Genomic DNA, 20,370 nt, shown 5'->3' on the forward strand with positions numbered 1-20,370 from the left:
TCTCACCAGGGATTCGCTGTGTTGTCCTGTTACCTCCACCCCCAAAACCACAGAAATAAGAAGTTATGCTTCAGCCTTAACTGTCACAAAACTGGTTAGTTTGTTTTTATTAACACTGTGCTGCTGGAGTGTGTTGGCAGAGACCACACTGCAGGAGCCAAAATCTCCCTAGCTTCTAAGACCGGCTTGGGTAGTGACTCACTGTTGTGGCTTTAGGTAAACTGCTTAGTCTCTCTCTGCCTCACTTCCCAGAGCGGTAAAATGCGGGTATGTGCCTCAGATTATTGTGAGGACTAATTGGCTTATGTTTGTGCAGAACTCTGAAAATGTAAGTGCTACACGTGTTAAATATTATTCCCATTCTTTAGATGTAATGGTAGAAATGATGTAGACAGAATAAATAGCTATGTATCATTCACTTACTAAAACTTTCCTGGATTTATTTGCTTTTAGTGGGGGTTGGTCTCCAGAGAAATGCCCGAGAGCAGGGGAGAATAAATGCCATGCGTTGTAGGAATCGCGAGTTTCTTAGAGTGCTTGCTCATGTCAATTCTAAGCAGGTGTGTGTGCGCTGTGTGCACAGTTGCCAGAAGGTTTTTCCCCTAGCGATACTTGTGTAGGTCCAGGCACCCCCTGGAGTTGTGCTGTATAAAGGGCCCTGCCAACCCACTACTCTTCAGTTCCTTCTTTCCACCCATGACAGTTATTGGAGCTGCGTGTCTCTTCCCTTGTTTCAGCAAGCCTTCCTCTAGGTTTCTGTTGGTGAAACCTGTAAATAGTTAGTTTAGATTTAGAGTTTTAGTAGTAATTAAGATAATTAAGTTTCTGTTTGGGGGGTATTTCCCCCCCAGTTAAGTTTTCCCCTCCCCAGGGATTGGGGTATGCCTCACTCCCAAGGATTCAAGCCGTGCAGGCCCTGCCACAAACCCATGCCAAAGGGTGAGCCCCACAAATCCTGTTTGAAATGCCCCAGTGAATCCCATCAGACAGATCATTGTAGGATTTGCAAGGGATTCTGTCCTAGGAACAAAAAGGAGAGGGACTTTAGACTTAAACAACTCTTCATGGAGGTAGCCCTTCGGCCCCAGGCCAATTGGATCCGGCACCCAGCACCTCAGTGTGGAGTGCTCTAGTCTCAGTTAGAGAGGCTACAGTGCTGAGGAAGAACTCTGTGCCTAGAGACCCCCAGCACCGTCATTCCCTGGTAACTAAGTCACGTCTTTTGTGGCATCCTGGCACTGCTCCCATTCACCGGTGCCTCACAAGAGACATAAGAAAACTGATAGAGGGCGCTTGCCCATGGTGAGACCAACTGGGGGAGAGAGCTCTAGCAGAGTGTGTCCCAAGCTGGGACATCCAGCGCCTACCGCACCGGAGGCAGCACCATCGACTATGGGCCAGTGCCAGTGGACTTCCCCGTAAGGGAATGCCTGGTAGAGGAATAGGCTCTCCCTTCCACCCCCCGGACACGTTTGAGGCGGCCAGGGACCTGATAGCCATGATGCCACCACAGTTCCCCACAAGGCAAGAGAGAGTGCTGGACGCAGACCTCTGGCACTGCAATGTAGTGCTGCACCTTCCAGAGGCAAGCTGGACATGATGTGGCACCGGTCGCCTTCCCTGCAGCACTGCACTCCAGTGCCATCTGTATCCGCACCGCCATGGTCTCCGCACTCAGAATTGCAGTCATCAGACTCAGAGGTGGAGTCATAATCTCCAAGTATAGCCAGCATTAGTCAGAGTGGCACCGCTACAGGCAGGAGACAGCGCGAGCTCCTCCCATGGTGCCTTGGCCAGCGCATGGCCCTTTTGGACCCCGTGGGCATACTATCAGGCCCAGGAGTCCTATTCCAGAAGCTCCTAGCCCGTCACATCAGAAGGACGGGCTCCTGCAGTATCCGGGGACTGTTTAGCACTGCCCCACGCCAAGGTGGATACTGAGATTGACGCTGAGGCCACTACAGAGCTCAGCACCAAGCATGAGGACACCGCATAGGGTGAAACTCAATCCAGAGGGTCAGGAGGGCCCTGTATCTCCAAGAGCATCCTCATTTTCCTCCCCTGATGAGGCAGTAGCAGGGATGTCAACCACTCTGCCCCCCGTGGACAGCAGGGCTCACCAGGAGCTGTTGCGAAGGATGGTCCAGAACCTTGGCCTCCAAGTGGAGGAGGTGATGGAGTCAGTGGACTCCATGGTGGACATTTTAGCGCCAGAGGGCCTGTCAAATGAGGCATTGCCTCTCATAAAGACTATCTAGGCTGCCACCAAAACTCTGTGGCAGATGCCTGCCTCTATCCTCCCTACAGCTAAGGGGATAGAAAGAAAGTACTTTGTACCCTCAAAGGGGTATGAATACCTCTTCACCTATCTGCAGCTGGGGTCGGTGGTGGTAGCTGCAAATGAGAGGGAAAGGCAAGGTCAAGCAGAGCCCAACACCCAAGTCGAAGGACTTGAAGAAGCTGGAGCTCTTCTGCAGAAAGGTGCACTCCATCGGGAGGTTCCAGCTCCATATTGCAAACCAGCAAGGAGTCTTGAGCTGTTAGAACTTCAGCTCATGGGATACCATAACACAGGTCAAGGAGTTGCTTCCCACTGACTCTAAATTGAGTTTGCAGCGATTGTGGAGGAGGGCAAGGCACTGGTAAGGACCTCATTGCAGGCCGCCCTGGATGCGGCAGACTTGGCCACGCAAACCATGTCATTGGCTGTTGCCATGAGGAGTTGTTTGTGGCTGCATGTTGGCCCTCCCCCAGAAATCCAACAAACAGTACAGGACTTGCCCTTTGAAGGCTCGGGGTTGTTTTTGAAGCAGACAGACTCCAAACTCCATAGTCTGAAAAATTCAAGGGCAACACTGAAGTTATTGAGGCTGCGTACACCAGTCCCACAGAGAAAGCACTTTAAGCCCCAACCTCCCCTGCATTTTTGCCTGGCACAGCCTAGGCAAGGCTACTCTGGGAAACATAGCAGGAACAACAGATGTAGGCCACCCCAGCCCCTCATCCAACCGAGGCCGGGGCTCCACTGGACAGTCTTCTGGTGCCGAGCCCGCCTTTTTGAGGGTGAGCACCAGTAGCAGTGCACCACACCAGATCCTGGATTCTTCTCCTTGCTTCCTGAACTGTCATAACCTCAGACTGCTGGGTCCTGTGCACAGTAGAATTGGGATATTCTCTCCAATTCCGTTACTCCCATGTCTTCTCAGGGACCACTCTCATGAGCAACTTGCAAGGGGCGGAGGGGAGGGATAGCTCAGTAGTTTGAGCATTGGCCTGCTAAACCCAGGGTTGTGAGTTCAGTCCCTGAGGGGGCCATTTAGGGATCTGGGGCAAAAATCTGTTTGGGGATTGGTCTTGCTTTGAGCAGAGGGTTGGACTAGATACCTCCTGAGGTCCCATCCAACCCTAATATTCTATGAACTTCTTATACAGGAGATGGAAATGCTCCTAGGAGCAGTAGAGGAGGTTCCTCAGGAACTAAGGGGAAAGGGATTCTACTCCCAATATTTCCTAATCCCGAAAGCCAAAGGGGGTCTCAGACCCATTCTCGACCTGCAAAACCTCAACAGATTCATGCAAAACTTCAGCTTCTTCATGATGTCTTTGGCCACCTGGATCCGGGGGACTGGTATGCCGCCCTCAGCTTGGATGCTTACTTCCACATATTGATTATCCCATCTCACAGGAGGTTCCTCAGCTTCGTGTTGAACTGCACTCATCAGTTTACAGTCCTCCCCTTCAGCCTGTCAGCAGCCCCTTGTGTGTTTACCAAGTGCTTGGCAGTTGTCGCTGCCTTCCTGAGAAGATGACATGCAAGCGTTTCCGTATCTCAACAATTGGCTTGTCAAGGCCACTCCAGGATGCAGGTAGAGGCGCGTGTAAAACTGTCAGCCTTTGACAGGGTGGGTCTATAGCTAAATGTATCAAAGTCAACCCTATCCACAACCAGAGGATAGAATTTATAGGAGCAATCCTAGACTTCACTCACACCAGGTCATTCCTGCCAGAGTCACTTCCACGCCATTTGCTTCATCATAAAGGACCTTGGGCGGTTTCCCACTGTGTTGGCACAGATTTGGCCACATGCACATACGTGGTTCAGCATGCAAGGCTGCGGCTCAGACCTCTGCAGGCTTGACTGGCATCCATATACTGGCCAAACAGAGACAGCCTGGACAAGTTTAGTTTCACTTCCTCCTCTGGTATTTGAGTCTCTTCTCCGTATACTCTTTGAGGGTTGAGCCACCACAGGAGTGTCCTTCTCGAGACCTCAGCCCTCAATGTCTCAAGTCACGGACACATCAGTGTTGGGGTGGGGATCACATCTAAGGGCCCTCAGGACTCAAGGTCTCTGGTCCCAAGTAGAGCTCTCTCTTCACATCAGTGTCAGGGAGCCGAGAGTGGTTCACCTAGCCTGCTAAACTTTCCAACCCTATCTGGATGGCAGATGTGTATCAGTGTTGATGGACAATACAACAGTGAGGTTTTATATAAACAGACAGGGTGGAGCACACTCTTCTCCTATATCAGGAAGCCCTCAAGCTGTGGGACTTCTGCATAGCCCTCTCAATACACCTAGAGGCATCTTACCTTCCGGGATCCCAGAACGAGCTGGCAGACCATCTCAGCAAATCCATCTCAGCCACAAGTGGTCCATTCGTCTGGATATCGTGAACAGCATTTTCCACCAGTGCGAGTTCCCCATTCACAATGAGATTCAACAGGAAGTGTCAGCAGTTTTATTCCTTCCTGAGTCACAGCCCGGGCTCAATCGCAGATGCATTTCTCCTTCCCTAGAAGGACCACCTATTATGTGTTCCTGCCCTTCCTGCTCAAGGTCACAAAGGAAAGAGTGTCCATCATACTGATAACTCCAGCCTGGCCCTACCAGCACTGGTATACAGTGCTCCTAGAACTGTCAGTAGTCACTCTGATCACCCTGCCACTGGTGCTGGACCTAGTCACTCAGGACCACAGCCACCTCCAGCATCTCAGCCTTGAGTCTCTCCCCTTTATGGCATGGAAGCTTTTTGGCTAAACCCCATGGAGTGGGCATGCTCTGAACCCATTCAAGAGGTCTTCCTTGGCAGCAGAAAACCATCCACTAGAGCTGCATACTTGGCCATTGGAAGAGGTCTTCAATTTGGGCAATGCAAAGGGTACGTCTGTGATGCAAGCATCAATGCCCTTCATCTTGGACTATCTATTGCCCTTAAAGGAAGCTAGATCTGGCAATGTTGTCCTTAAAGGTTCACCTGGCAGCAATCTCTGCATTCCACCCAGGGGTTGACAGTCGATCAGTCTTTGCAGGTCCAATAGTGATCTGCTTTCCCAAGGGGCTAGACATGTTATACCCTCACATTCACCATCCAATACGAGCGTGGGACCTTAACCTGGTGATTTCCAGGCTAATAGGGCCCCCTTTGAGCCCAATAGCAACATAATTGCTCCTACCTCTCATGTATGTGGCATTCCTAGTCACGATAACCTCAGCCAGGAGGGTGTCTGAGCTCAAGGCCTTGACACCTGAACCTCCATATACAGTTTTCGGTAAGGACAAGGCCCAGTTGTGGCCTCATCCAGCCTTTCTGCCTAAGGTCGTATCACAGTTTCATACAAGCCAGGACGTTTTCCTCCCTGTGTTCTACCCTAAGCCATGTGCCAACTGCTGGGAGCAAAGGCTCCATTCCCTAGACATCAGATGGGCACTGGCTTTCTATATCAAAAGGACAAAACCATTTCATAAATTAAATCAAATCAACTCTTTATTGCAATAGTGGACAGGATGAAGGGCCTCCTGGTTTCATCGCGGAGAATTTCATCATGGATCACGTGTTGCATTTGAATTATCTATGTGCCAGCCCTATGCTGTAAGTGCAGTCCACGAGGGTGCAGGCCTCCTCAGCTGCGTTCCTGGCACATGTCCCTGTACAGGAGATTTGCAGGGCCATGACACGGTTGTCGATCCATATGTTCATCTCGCATTGTGCCATCACTTAACAGACCTGGCATGATACAGCATTTGGCAAAGCAGTGCTTCAGTCAAGCGATTCTCCGTGCTCCGATCTCCCCTCCTACAGTCTGCTTGGGAGTCACCTACTTGGAATCAACATGAGCAAGCATTCGAAGAAAAGATGGTTACCTACCTTTGGTAACTGTTGTTCAAGATGTATTTATGTCCATTCCAAGACCCACCCGCCAAACTTTGTCGGAACAGTGCCAGGAAGAGGGAACTGAGGAGGCGGCAAGTCGCCAGGGCCCTATATGCAGTGCCATGAAGGTGCAACTCCAAGGGGTAGCTGGACCGATAAGACAGATACCACTAGGGGAAAAACCTTCTGGCCACTGTGCATGCGGCCCACACACACCTACTTGGAATGGACATGAGCAACACATCTCGAAGAACAGTTACAAAAGACCTTACGTTGTGCATAGATCACAGTGGGATTTTGGTGGTACATAGCACTCCAGAGTCTGAGGTCTTACTAATTTGGGACAGGAACTCCATGCTCCTTTTAAAGAATGGGTTCCACCAAAAAGTGTCTTTGTAGAAAATCAAAAACTTTAATGCTTGTTGGCTTATCCTAACTTTCTTAAAAGTATTAAATAGTCTCTAAACTAAGGGATAGTCTCTGCTACTCTTCCTTGTTGAGTCAGCTGCTGGGGATAAATGTGTATTGGTCCTTGGCCTGATAGATATAGTCCTAGCTTCTGCTTGTGTGAAGAGGAATTTTTCCCCCATAAGGGCCCAGCATGAGCTGTGGAGGAGGAATGCAGAGTCCCGGGGTTGGGATGTACTCGAAAGCTGTGAACTACAAACCAAAATGGAAGCTGCGGGTAACTCGTACTCAAGCTCTGCTGCTCCTCCAAAGTTGCTGGAGAAGTAGAGGAAAGTCTTTTTCCTCCAGAGAAACTCTCCTTCACTTGCTTGCTCTTCTCAGCAACAGCTGCTGTTCATTGATTAGCACTTTGTCTCACTGGCTGCTGCTGCAGCCTCCCTGCAAGGTCTGGTCAAGGGGAATAGCTGCGGGTTCATTTTGGGGCACTCTTAATTTTCAAATTGGCTTGACGCAGGAATTACTGTAGGAAGTTTTACAGCCTCTGTCAAGCAGGAGGTTGGACTAGATCAGTGGTTCTCAAACTTTTGTACTGGTGACCCCTTTCACGCAGCAAGCCTCAGAGTGCAAACCCCCCCCCTTTTATAAGTTAAAAACACTTTTATATATGTTTAACATAATTATATATGCTGGAGGCAAAGCAGAGTTTGGGATGGAGGCTGACAGCTCGTGACTCCCCATGTAATAACCTCCCAACCCCCAGTTTGAGAACCCCTGGACTAGATAATCATAATGGGCCCCTGCTGGCCTTAGAAATCATTAATCTATCAAAGGACAATTTTCCACACCATACGTTAGGACATAGAACTCATTGCCACGTGTCGTTGAGGCCAACCAACTGGAGAACCAGCCAACTATTTGGGTCCTAATCTGGTTATGGTTTTGTACACAGAGGGGCAGTCCAAAACCATCATGAGGAACAAACAGCCTGTTTTGTCAGGAGTTCATCTCCAGGTCAGCTAAGGAGTAGAATTTGTGCAAAGTTTAACAACCTCCTTTGTAAAGCATGGACACCCAAACTGGACACACATCCAGTTATGGTCTCTCTGCTGCTGTATGTACTGATAATAGCACCCCCTACTGGACTTGATTCCCTCTGCCTTACTGTTCATAGACCACATTTGCTCCCAATCGCTGCATCATCCTGGGAGCTCATTCAGTTCATTATGCACCTTTGGGTGCCACTGTCTAACACATACAAAACATACCTTGATAATGAGAGGTTTCAAATCTCTGGGGAAACACTTTGTCAAGAGCTGCTGCTAGCATGCAATGATTAGACATTGCAAAGTCAAGGTGCCGTGTCATCGTCTAACAATGTCTTTAGTTTTATGGGTTTATTTTATATTTTCATCCTTAACATGGCTTCCCCTTTTGACAGCATTCTAACTTGCATGAATAGCTTCTTGTTTTCATGCCATCTTGGTCTGCATTCTGATTAGAGGACTGGGCCAAAAGAAACCTGATGAGGTTCAACAAGGACAAGTGCAGAGTCCTGCACTTAGGATGGAAGAATCAAATTCACTGTTACAGAGTAGGGACCAAATGGCTAGGAAGCAGTTCTGCAGGAAAGGACCTAGGGGTTATAGTGGATGAGAAGCTGGATATGAGTCAACAGTGTGCCCTTGTTGCCAGGAAGGCTAACAGCATTTTGGGCAGTATAGTAGGGGCATTGCCAGCAGATCGAGGGATGTGATCATTCCCCTCTATTCGACATTGGTGAGGCCTCATCTGGAGTACTGTGTCCAGTTTTGGGCCCCATGGTACAAGAAGGATGTGGAAAACTTGGAAAGACTCCAGCAGAGGGCAACAAAAATGATTAGGGGGCTGGAGCACATGACTTATGAGGAGAGGCTGAGGGAACTGGGATTGTTTCTTCTGCAGAAGAGACAAGTGGGGGGGGATTTGATAGCTGCTTTCAACTACCTGAAGGGGGGTTCCATAGAGGATGGATTTAGACTGTTCTTGGTGGTGGGAAATGACAGAACAAGGAGCAATGGTCTCAAGTTGCAGTGCGGGAGGTCTAGGTTGGATATTAGAAAACACTATTTCACTAGGAGGGTGATGAAGCACTGGAATGGGTTACCTAGGGAGGTGGTGGAATCTCCTTCCTTAGAGGTTTTTAAGGTCAGGCTTGACAAAGTCCTGGCTGAGATGATTTAGTTGAGGATTGGTCCTGCTTTGAGCAGGGGGTTGGACTAGATGACCTCCTGAGGTCCTTTCCAGCCCTGATATTCTGTGATTCATCATAACTGGATTGCTATCTTCCCCTTGCATGAGATCTAGATCTCAGACTTAGTCCCACCTACAGCATCTGCTTGTGCTACTTTTCAGTTTCTCTTAGACTGTAGTCAGTGACACTTGTGAGACGGATGCTGACTTTAGTCTCCTATGGAGTGTTGTTTGTTTTAGAAAACAAAAGTCTGGTGCCCTCCATGCACCAAACCGGGAACAGCACTGGCAGTAACTGCCCTGCATTGTGCTGTCTCCTATACCAAGAGGGGTGATCATTAGGAGCTGCAGTGATTTGCCTCCCTGATCGTTTGCTGATTGGATTTTAGGCTGAGCCTGCCCAGAGTTCCACTTGTGGGGGCTGTTTGTGACATGGGCGCTTGACCTAGGAATCGGGCTGAGATGATCAGTGCTTCAGTTGGGTGATAACTTCAGTTTGTATCTGGCTAAACTACGTAATGGTGAGAGGCTCTAGTCCCACTGCCAATTGCCTGACAGTTTCCCCTGGCTGCTCTTCCTCCTATGGGTCATGTTTTTGTCAGGGTTTTAATTTGTACCTGGAGGATTTTGTACTTTCTCCCACAGTCTCAGGTGACGTGTACACTCCAAAATGTAACATGAGGTTTGGTTTAGTTTGAGCTAACAGCCAAGCTGGAAGCTTGCTGAGGATCTACCTTTTCCCTCTTCTTGCTTTCTCCCTTTCTACCTTCAGAATCAATAGCATCCCAAACAGAAGATGGGAAAACAGCAAATCTACTAAGCCTGACACCTCTCCTGCCATCCATGCTTGATTTCTCTGAATACTGCAGGACCCTCCTTCTGTGGCAGACTAAACCACCAGATTCTGGCTCTGTAGAAACCCTGAGTCACCTGCCTTTTGTTTCATTCACCATTGTCCTTTCTCAGTCCCCAAAGAGTGCTCTTGCATTGACTCCAGAGTTCAGAAATACTAGCTGTGAGCTACCCATGAAGGCCTGGAAATCACAGCTTTCAGGGAATGAGTGTTAATATTGTAGCCTATCATACCAAGCTGCTATGCATAGTTACCAAGGGGTTTAGTTTTAATAAAAAATCTGGTTGATTAGAACTCGGAAATGTCCGTTACTACTTGGACTGCTTGGGACAGCTAATGATCTTGTCTGAATACATAGTGGGGAAATGCATGATTCCTGGAACCCTCTCTCCACTGGGACTCCCAAAGTTGACTCTTGCAGTATTACAATGAGTAGGAATATGGTTGAAATTTTTTTACTCTGAAAACATATATGCAAATAGGGTGACAGCACACTCTGTGGTGCAACAGGGGAATGGGAGATGTTTGATTCCAAGGCACACCTACATTTTGCAACACAGAAGTCTCAGCTGATCACTCAACAGGAACCTTATATCTACCCCCTTATTCTATTGTTATAAATTAAACACACACACACACACTCTGTCTCTCTCTCACTTGCTTGAGCAGAAACTGTGTTGAAGTCATCCGGCAATTAAAACCCTGCATTTGCTCAGCTTTTTCCTTATGGTAGTTAGTTGAATACAGTGTCTGTATGCTGCAGTTCACTGCTTTACAGGCATGGTGCTGTGCACTGTTTTAAATCTCATAGGGCAAAGAGGAGACTTATTGTGGGTGTGGTTAGATGTTGGCTGCGGGTGTGTTCATTCGAGGTGCTGTCTCAGCTCTACACAGATAGTGGAGATAGCAGAACTCAGTTAAACTGCCTGTTAAATTCACAGACCAGGTTTTAAGCGAAGGCACCTGGCCAGGTTTATTGTTGACGAAGCATGATGATAGCACCTGGCAGACTCTACGAGGATACTAAGACCTGTCTGCCTGTGACCACAGATGCAGCTTAGTCAATGACAGGACTTTCCACTGCCCCCCTCAGCTGACCAAAGACATTCCCTGAGATACATTTTTATACCCCGATACAAACCAGTTGGTACTGCCTCTTTGCCATAGTTAATTACAGACCCCTGATGTCAATAGTTATCACCCATCATCTTGTACATCTTGGTTTGATCAAAACATCTCTATTCTGTGCTGTCATCCTGACCTTATCTTTTGGGAGGGGTCAGTGAAATTGCAAACCCATTAGCAAGAATTTTTAATGAATCGGTAAACTCAGGGGTTGTACCGTATGACTGGAGAACTGCTAACATAGTTCCTATTTTTAAGAAAGCGGGGGGAAAAGGTGATCCGAGTAACTATAGGCCTGTTAGTTTGACATCTGTAGTATACAAGGTCTTGGAAAAAAATTTGAAGGAGGAAATAGTTAAGGACATTGAGGTCAGTGGTAATTGGGACAAAATACAACATGGTTTTACGAAAGGTAGATCATGCCAGACCAACCTGATCATCTTCTTTGAAAAGGTAACAAATTTTTTTAGACAAAGGAAACGCAGTGGATCTAATTTTACCTCGATTTCAGTAAGGCATTTGATACGGTTCCACCTGGGGAATTATTAGTCAGATTGGAAAAGATGGGGATCAGTATGAAAATGGAAAGGTGGATAAGGAACTGATTAAAGGGGAGACTACAATGGGTCGTACTGAAAGGTGACTGTGAGGCTGGAAGGAGGTTACTAGTGGAGTTCCTCAGGGATCGGTTTTGGGACCAACCTTATTTAATCTTTTTATTACTGACCTTGGCACAAAAAGTGGGAATGTGCTAATAAAGTTTGTGGATGACACAAAGCTGGGAGGTATTGCTAACACAGAGAAGAACCAGGATATCATACAGGAAGATCTGGATGACTTTTTAAACAGGAGTAATAGTAATAGGATGAAATTTAATAGTGAAAAGTACAAGGTCATGCAACTAATTGATCTTTGATTATTTGCAGATAAATATGCCCAATGGTCTGTGATGGGATGTTAGCTGGGGAGGGATCTGAGTTACTACAGAGAATTCTTTCCTGGGTGTCTGGCTGGTGAGTCTTGCCCACATGCTCACGGTTTAAGTGATTGCCATATTTGGGGTCGGGAAGGAATTTTCCACCAGGGAAGATTGGCAGAGGCCCTGGAGGTTTTTTGCCTTCCTCTGCAGCATGGGGCATGGGTCACTTGCTGAAGGATTCTCTGCACTTGAGGTCTTTAAACAACAATTTGAGGACTTCAATAACTCAGACTTAGGTTAGGAGTTTGTTACAGGAGTGGATGGGTGAGATTCTGTGGCCTGCGTTGTGCAGGAGGTCAGACTAGATCGGGTAGGCAACCTATGGCATGTGTGCCAAAGGTGGCACACAAGCTGATTTTCAGTGGCACTCTCACTGCCCGGGTCCTGGCCATCGGTCTGGGCGGCTCTGCATTTTAATTTAATTTTAAATGAAGCTGCTTAAACATTTTAAAAATCTTATTTACTTTGCCTACAACAATAGTTTAGTTACATATTATAGACTTATAGAGAGAGACCTTTTAAAAATGTTAAAACGTATTACTGGCATGCAAAACCCTAAATGAGAGTGAATAAATGAAGACTCGGCACACCACTTCTGAAAGGTTGCTGACCGCTGGACTAGATGATCATAATGGTCCCTTCTGACCTTAAAGTCTACGAGGTCTGAGTGTGTTCCTGTTATCCTTGGGGAATATTTTGTACCATCCTTGATATCAGGGTGTTCTGATACCTCTTGATATCGGGCTGTGTTTGCGTAAGTACTCTGTGACTAGCACTCCTTAGGAATGTGTATTTCTGCAATATCAGCACTATTCTTGCCAAATTCTGTGAGCACGTCCTGCCTCATACAAGGGCTTATGTCTCAGGCTCTCTTCCTAATACAGCAGGACTGGAGGAGAGATGCAATCATTAATCCTGAGAATGTGTATGTGGAATTCTCCTTAGATGGGACACCTATGCAGAGATTCTCTTGCACAACACTGAGGCATGGGGAGGTGCTAAACTGATCTTTTTTCTTAACAGAATATAACCAACTACAATGGGGAATGTCTTTGAAAAACTGTTTAAAAACCTCTTTGGAAAGAAAGAGATGCGAATCCTCATGGTAGGTCTGGATGCAGCAGGAAAAACCACCATCCTTTACAAACTTAAGCTGGGGGAAATTGTGACCACCATCCCAACAATAGGTAGGTTTTACTAATACACTGACTCCATTAGAGATGTGTGCAGTAAGGGAACGTAAGCAGAGATTCACAAGGACTTTCTGACACAGCAGTTTGTGAGCATTGTTATGCCTTATCCCAAGTCATGTAGTGTGGGTTGAGAGTGGCCAGAGGAGCCCTGATTCTAAAAAGAGCAGAAAACCTCATCCTAATGCCATTGTTAAATGTTTGATTAATGGGATGCATGGATTGAAATTTACAAAGAGGTAATGTGGTCTAATGGTTCAGACTGGGGATTAGGAAATGGGAGATACGGGTTCTGTTCCCAATTCTGTCAGACTCTAATCTTGGGCTGGAGATGTAAGCGGTTAACCAGTAAGCATTAGGCTTACTGTTAACCGGCTCTTAACCGTTATCCCCTGCAGCGGGCCATTTGGGGGCCACAGGGCATGGCCGGGCCAGAGTGACCCAGGCCATGGTGTGTGGCCTGGTGGGGCCTCAGCAGACCCATAGCCCCTGCCGTCCTGCACTAGCCTGCTGTGGGAGTGACATCAGTTAACCATTACCCAGTTACATGATACAATTTTAATCGTTTAATCAGTTAACTTTTTTAACCAATATTTACATCCCTATCTTGGACCAGGGTGGATTGATTTAAAACAAGGCAATTTAAATCACCGAGTGGAAAGCATTGATTTTTTTTTTAGATCACCTTTTCCAGTTGTACTTTTATTTTTCAAAGAAAGGTGCATTCTCGTTGGTTTATGTAATCATTAAAACATATAGATTTACAACTAAATGGAGCCTTTACACTAGATTTGGTCAATCTTTTTGCTACATAGGAGCATTTATTTAAGCAATTATATAGCTTAATATTTTCAGCTTCTTATTAATTATACAATTTTAGTATGTTAGAAAATGGTGAATGATATACTGCTTATTAGATAATTAGCTTTTCTCATGATTTTTGTCAAGCTGCATTAGGATAGCAACTAAAATTTTATTAAACCTAGAACAGCATGAACAGATTATTAAACAAACAACATTAAATGTTCATTTACATAAATTTCTCATATCAAAACATGTTTCACACTTACAACTACATGATTTATTAAAGGAACAGGAGGATTAACTGTAGTCAGTGAATTAAACTGATTATTTCAGGTCAACCTGGGAAAAATTCTAAATATGCGTAAGTGAAAGCAACTGGCGCTTAAGTTCCTACTTGCCTAAGTCTCTTGGAAATGAGACAAACAGTCTCCTAAGTTATTTAAGCTGTTCTTCAAACTTTAAAACAACCAGATCTCATCCCTTCCCTCCTTATTTTCATTCGTAGTCTGGAAGAGACACACAGCATTCTCATTTTTTCAACTCACAATTGATTTCTCAGCTTTGAATTAATTAGTCCAAATTAAAAAAAAAAATCTTTCTGTGCCTGTAAAAGAGGCAACTGCTGTCAGAAGCTGGTTAGCCCTTCAGCAAACTCTGGTTCCAGGTGCTTAGCTAGTGACTTCCCCCAGTTCCGTAGAGTGACCTTTTAAAACATCATCAGCCAATACCTACTGCTTGAATGGTCCCCTCCAGCCCTGATCTCTGTTATGGTTGGTATGACAGAAGTGATCATTCGATGCCTGTGTCATAGCTGCAGGTTCTTCTGCAGCAGAGAGGCATCTACCCTGGTACTCTGGGTTGAGACTATTAGCAAGAAAATGAGGCGGAGCAAAAGCATGATCCACCCACTTCTTTACTGCCTGCTGCATAATTGTGTTGGTGCTTGTCTTTCTTCACTGGTTCTTCAAGGTCTTTCCAAATTTCAACAGCATCAGCAGCAGAGTAGCAATTGTTCTGCAGTTTGTTCCGGGCTATGGAAATAGGTTTCAAGATATTCAGCATATCTTCTGCATTTCTCTGTAGCCTACTGTTGACTATTTAGACTGCTATAGTTTCCTCTTTTTATCTCCCATTTCCTTCACAAATTATCATCCAGGTAAGCCTGTTCTTAATAAATAGCTGATGAAGTGGGCTCTGGCCCACAAAACCTTATGCCCAAATAAATGTGTTAGTCTCGAAGGTGCCACAAGGACTCATCCATGGTTTTTCTGGGTGGTGGTCTTCTTTTTCTTCTCCTTCTTCTTTTGGGACACTCGGGAAATCTACTGTCTGTGTTTAGTTACAGCTCTGCTGGTTGGACCAGCAGATGGTGAAGCTGTAGATATTGCAAATGGTGAGTGTTCAATCCCCTTACATCTGACCTGGACCATTGAAACAAATTGTTTAAAAAAAAAAAATCAAGATTCCTCCTACTACAGCCATTTGTATGACTGTTCAAATGATGTAACTTATTCTAAACCCAGTTTGATAGGGGGTTAGGGAAAATAACAAATCATAAAGATTATTTAAATCTAATCCCCTCAAGATGGATTTAAATAATCCATCTCGAGGGGATTAGATTTAAATAATCCTTATGATTTGTTGTTTTCCCTATCTCGAGCAACATATGAAACCGATTATGAATTTTAAAAAATTATTTTTTTTCCCCAAAGTCCTAATAAAACTGTACTTTTGAAGAGGAAATCTTCCCCTGGGATGGTTGACTATGTTGAGCAATAGAAGTCCAGCAATGACAGTGAAAATGTAACCGATAAATACTCCTACAACAAACATTTTGAAATTCATAAATAAGTAAGCCACCAAAAACACACTTATGACAATCTAAATAATCATTTACTAGCACTGTAAGACAAGGCTGGCTTTTCATAAGAATGGTGCAGAGATAAGTTTACTAACCAGTTTATCCAGATTGTTCAGACACATCCACTTCATCTTCAAAGTCATTGCCTTCTGAGGAGCTTTTTTATTGTCATTTTGTTCTAACAACAAAGCCTTGGACTTTTTGTTGCACTGTTTACATTTAGCCCATGTTCCTTTTTTGAAGGAAATTTTGAAAATATTCTCAAATAGGGCCTCTTACGACCTGCAGCCGTGGCATCTTTTTCTCCAGTTCCCAGGTATTGAAATCAACACTAGAAGCTGCACTCTGAAGAACATTTGTCCCTTCTTCTCCAGTGTCCTGCTTTGACACCCGAGTTGTTCCTTTCTAGTTGCACACTTTGCTCCTTCTCACATAACTCGCCTACTCCAGAAAAACCAAAGAACTAACCATTCAGGAGTGCTCAGGTAATCCACATGCCTGTTGCACTGCGGTATTTTATTTGTTTAGAGAGGGAGGCAGTTGAGAAGTGACTGGATTTCTTGTGTGCGCGCATGCACATATTCACACAGCAAAGCCATATACTGGAAGTGCCCAGCACCATCCAGAAGCAAGGGCTGCTAGTGACTGGGCAGATCAGTGTTTTTTTCCATTACCTGGAGAGAAAGCTTCCTTGATGGGTGAAGTCATACATATTCATAACTTGAGAACTGAGCCAATTAGAGCTCAGGTAGGGAGATGTCTCATACTCCTATTTTATAACCACCCAGGTGGCTCAGCGGATGATGCTGATGAGATACGTGATGGTATCTTCTGAAGTCAGAGACTGGGTCCCAATGCCTGTGACAACTTTGCAAGTCTCTTGTACCCCCAGCACAGCTCTTGGGTGTCCCACAGGATCAAGCCCTTAATACAGCATGTGACCTATTGTGCCATATTTATAACTCGTGATCTCAGAAGTTAGATTTTTTTTGCCCCTCTGATTCTTTCTTTGGATAGAAAAGCAGCCTTTAACTCAGCTTTTCCTAGGAGCTCAGTCATGGATTCAGCATATTTGTTTTATTTAAATGTTTTGAGAGATAAGTAATTTAGGCCTTAATATACCGTATGTACTCATAAGCTGAATATTTTTGGTAAAAAAGTGACACCTCAGAGAGCGGGGGTCGGCTTATAAACGGGTCTACACCAAAATTTAATGATTTTAAACTCTAAGTCTGTTCAATGATTCCAGTCTAATACATTGTCTTTTACCTGGAGCGTCTGCAGACATGGAGCCCCTCGGCTCCCTGTGTCCAGGGTTCGCCGTTCCTAGCCAATAGGAACCCAGCTAATGCAGACTGTGGACACTGGGAGCTGAGGGGCTCCATGCCTGTGAACGCCGTAAACAAAACATCCAGGTCCGCTAGCGGCTTACCCTGACGGGCCAGGAGCCAAAGTTTGTCAACCCCTGAAATATAGTCAGCTTATGAAAAGCTAAAAATAGCAAAAACTGTATGACCCTACCATCTTGGGGAGTCGGCGTATAAATGAACAGGCTAATGAACGAGTATATACAGTATATTGTATCTTATTTGGATTTCATTTTAAGCAGGATTTTTAATAAGAAAAACTTTAAATAATAAACACTTTTTTTAATCATAAGAACATAAGAATGGTCTGACCTATTATGGGCAATGGTTCATCTAACCCAGCATCCTGTTTTCCAAAAGTGGCCAATGCCAGGTGCTTCAGAGGGAGTGAACAGAACAGGACAATTTTGAGTGTTCCATCCCCTGTCGTCCCAGCTTCCGGCAGTCGGAGGTTCAGGGACACCTGGAGCATGGGATTCTTAACCATCTATTGATGGACCTGTCCTCTCTAAACTTAGCTAGTTCTTTTTTGAACCCAGTTATATTTTTGGCCTCCAACATCCCCTGATAATGAATTTCACAGGTTGGCTGTGTGTTGAGAGGATGTACTTCCTTTTGTTTGTGTTAAACCTGCTGCTCTGTCTTGGGCAAGTCCCTTTACACATGGCAGGAGAAGTATAAAAAACCTTGTGAAATGCTTGGCGCTGTGCAGGGGACAGGTGCTGTCCCAATACAAAGTTGTTGGTCAGTTCTTAAGTTACAGACTGGGGATGGATTATTTACCACCAGGAAATGGCATGCGAGTATTGGGCTTGGGGAGGGGTGGGACTGCACCTGCTTAGCCACATGATACAAAAAACTTTCACCAGTGGCATTGGAACCATTGAGCTGTGCAGTAATGCATCTGATCATGTGACCCTTCTGAGTTAAGCTGCAGGTAGCTGGAATTCAGATCAAATTGAGCAGTTGGTCTGTCCCATGGAGGAGGGTTAATACATACCCCATCTGCCATCAAGCCCCTTCAGCCTGACTAGGAAGGCTTTCTCTTGATTGATGTACTCAGGAGGATAATTCTGCGAAGTGTTTGAATGCAAGGCCATGGCTGTCCCCTTCACATCATAAAGTCCTTTTCTGGGTGGTGGAGTCTCCTATGCACTCAGGTGTAGATTACTGAAGGGGCGTGCTGAAGTATGAGGCCCTCCTGTATGGAGTGTGTAGTAGAGGCGCCTGATTAGGGTCCTTTGGAGAGTTCCTAAAAACCTTAACTTGAACTCTATCAACTGTGAAGCTCTAGGCCAGCCTGGCACAGCTGAGTTTAACGATATTCCAGATACTCTGAATGCTGTTAGCGCTAAGTAGTGTTGTCTCTAATGACCTGCTCATCATATACCCCTTTTTCTTTCCGATTTATTCACTTCAAAACTGTGTATGCTAACACAGCTTTTGCATTTCCACCCAGCCTGAAAAGCTTCAAACTCTAGCCATCAGTTGCTCTGTCCACTGCTGAAGTGCAGCTACCTCTGGGGCAGAATACAGCCGCCACTCAACAGCACAAAGCAACTCTGTATATGAGTTTAGAACAGAAGCTATTGAACTGGATGCAGGAATCACCAGGTGCAGTTCTCTTGCCTATGTCATCCAGGTCAAGCTTGAGGCTGATAAAGACAAAAAGGGACAATCTGGCTCTAGGAAGTGCCGAGTGCCATCTTCTTCTGTTGAAACTACAGAGGGAGCTACAGTAGGTGGAAAGGTTACACAAGCTGGGGAATCTAGCTAAGATCCCAGCTAAGTTCCCCTTTTCGTGAACTTAACACATGGGACCAACCTGCTCCATCTTTGTTCATAAATTCCTTGGTTAAACAGTCGCTTTGGGTAGAGGAGTCTCTGCATAGATTCCAAGGCCAGAAGGGACCATTGTGGTCATCTAGTCTGACCTCTTGCATAGAACAGGCTTGAGAATTCAGTTTGCTTTTTTGACTGCTGTTGCACATTGCATGGATGTTTTCAGAGAGCTTTCCACAATGATGCCAAGATCTTTCTTGAGTGGTAACAGCTAATTTAGACCTCATCATTTTATATGTATAGTCGGGATTGTTACCAGTATGCATTACTTTGCATTTATCAACATTGAATTTCATCTGCCATTTCGTTGCCCAGTCACTCAGTTTTGAGGGATCCTCTTGTAGCTCTTCACTGTCTGCTTGGGACTTAAATATCTTGTAGTTTTGTATCATCTGCAAATTTTGCCACCTCAGAATGATATTGCATTTCTGAGAAGACATGAGGCACTAACTCCAGACTGTGGGCAAAATTCTAACTTGGGAGAATTCGTTTTCCTACTTTCCTTGCAGTTTCAGTTGACTATGATATTCACAGTTTAGATTAGAAAATGTAGTGTTGCTGTGTGCTATCAAACAACTGTCACATTCCACCTCAGAGGAGTCTGCATTTAAATGGTGACCCTTGCCTAGCTCTCAGGTGTTAAGGCTTAATACTTAAAAAGCTCTGAGTTCCGTGGATGAAAGGCAATATAGCAATGCAAAGTCTACTTCACCCTTATCGGCTTGACGTATATTTAAATTCCAGTTCTCTCTCCCCCATGCAGGTTTCAATGTGGAGACTGTGGAATACAAAAACATAAGCTTCACGGTCTGGGATGTGGGTGGCCAGGACAAAATCAGACCCCTCTGGCGGCATTATTTCCAGAACACACAAGGTAAGTGCACATATTTAAACCTCATACATACTGTAAATGTCGCATCTAAATGCTGTCCACCTCGTGCTTGTGACTGTTCAGGCCTGAGCCATGGCGTCTCTAAGCCAACAAACATCAGTCTTATGTTTTGTCTTTCACTTCCCCCTCTGTGCCACTCCTTAACTCTTTACCTAATTGTGGAGTGGCTGCTATGGTTTCCATAGTTAAGGTTACTGTTTAAACACTTCTTGAAACCACTCTTACCTGCCACACACACAGTTAGATCAATGTGACTGACGTGGCAGTTCAGAGCCTGAGTAGAGCCTTTTGTGCAAGTCCCAGGTAATTTAGTGAAGGGTTTCCTGAGATACAGCCCACACCTCCAAAATGGCCTATTTAAGAAATTGGGAGGGTGGAAGCCTGGGAAAGAATCCATGTGCAGTTGATATTGCTGGAAGTCCTCTGAATTTTAATACCTCACTCTGTAAACAAGCTCAAACTAAGGCTTAGTGTTGGAGTTTAGTTTTTGGTTTGCAGAGCAAGTTGCTGGATATGAGCCGTGCATGTTTTACAGTGGCTGAGGGAACTGGGATTATTTAGTCTGCAGAAGAGAAGAATGAGGGGAGATTTGATAGCTGCTTTCAACTACCTGAAAGGGGCTTCCAAAGAGGATGGATCTAGACTGTTCTCAGTGGTGGCAGATGACC

At 45.4% G+C, this 20,370-nt stretch overlaps 1 protein-coding gene across 2 annotated transcripts in view; it reads left to right on the top strand.

Annotated features, from left to right (window-relative positions):
* LOC115639054 (ADP-ribosylation factor 2) overlaps positions 1-20,370 on the top strand; it is a 32,690-nt gene that overhangs the window by 7,195 nt on the left and 5,125 nt on the right. For both annotated transcript variants that reach the window (XM_030541360.1, XM_030541359.1), the window contains exons 2-3: positions 12,770-12,933; positions 19,574-19,684. In XM_030541360.1, coding sequence (XP_030397220.1) covers positions 12,786-12,933; positions 19,574-19,684 — 259 coding nt within the window. In that variant the 5' untranslated portion in view covers positions 12,770-12,785. The remainder of the gene's footprint in view (positions 1-12,769; positions 12,934-19,573; positions 19,685-20,370) is intronic.

This window comes from Gopherus evgoodei, chromosome 23 (genome assembly GCF_007399415.2).
Source record: "Gopherus evgoodei ecotype Sinaloan lineage chromosome 23, rGopEvg1_v1.p, whole genome shotgun sequence".
NCBI lineage: Eukaryota > Metazoa > Chordata > Testudines > Testudinidae > Gopherus > Gopherus evgoodei.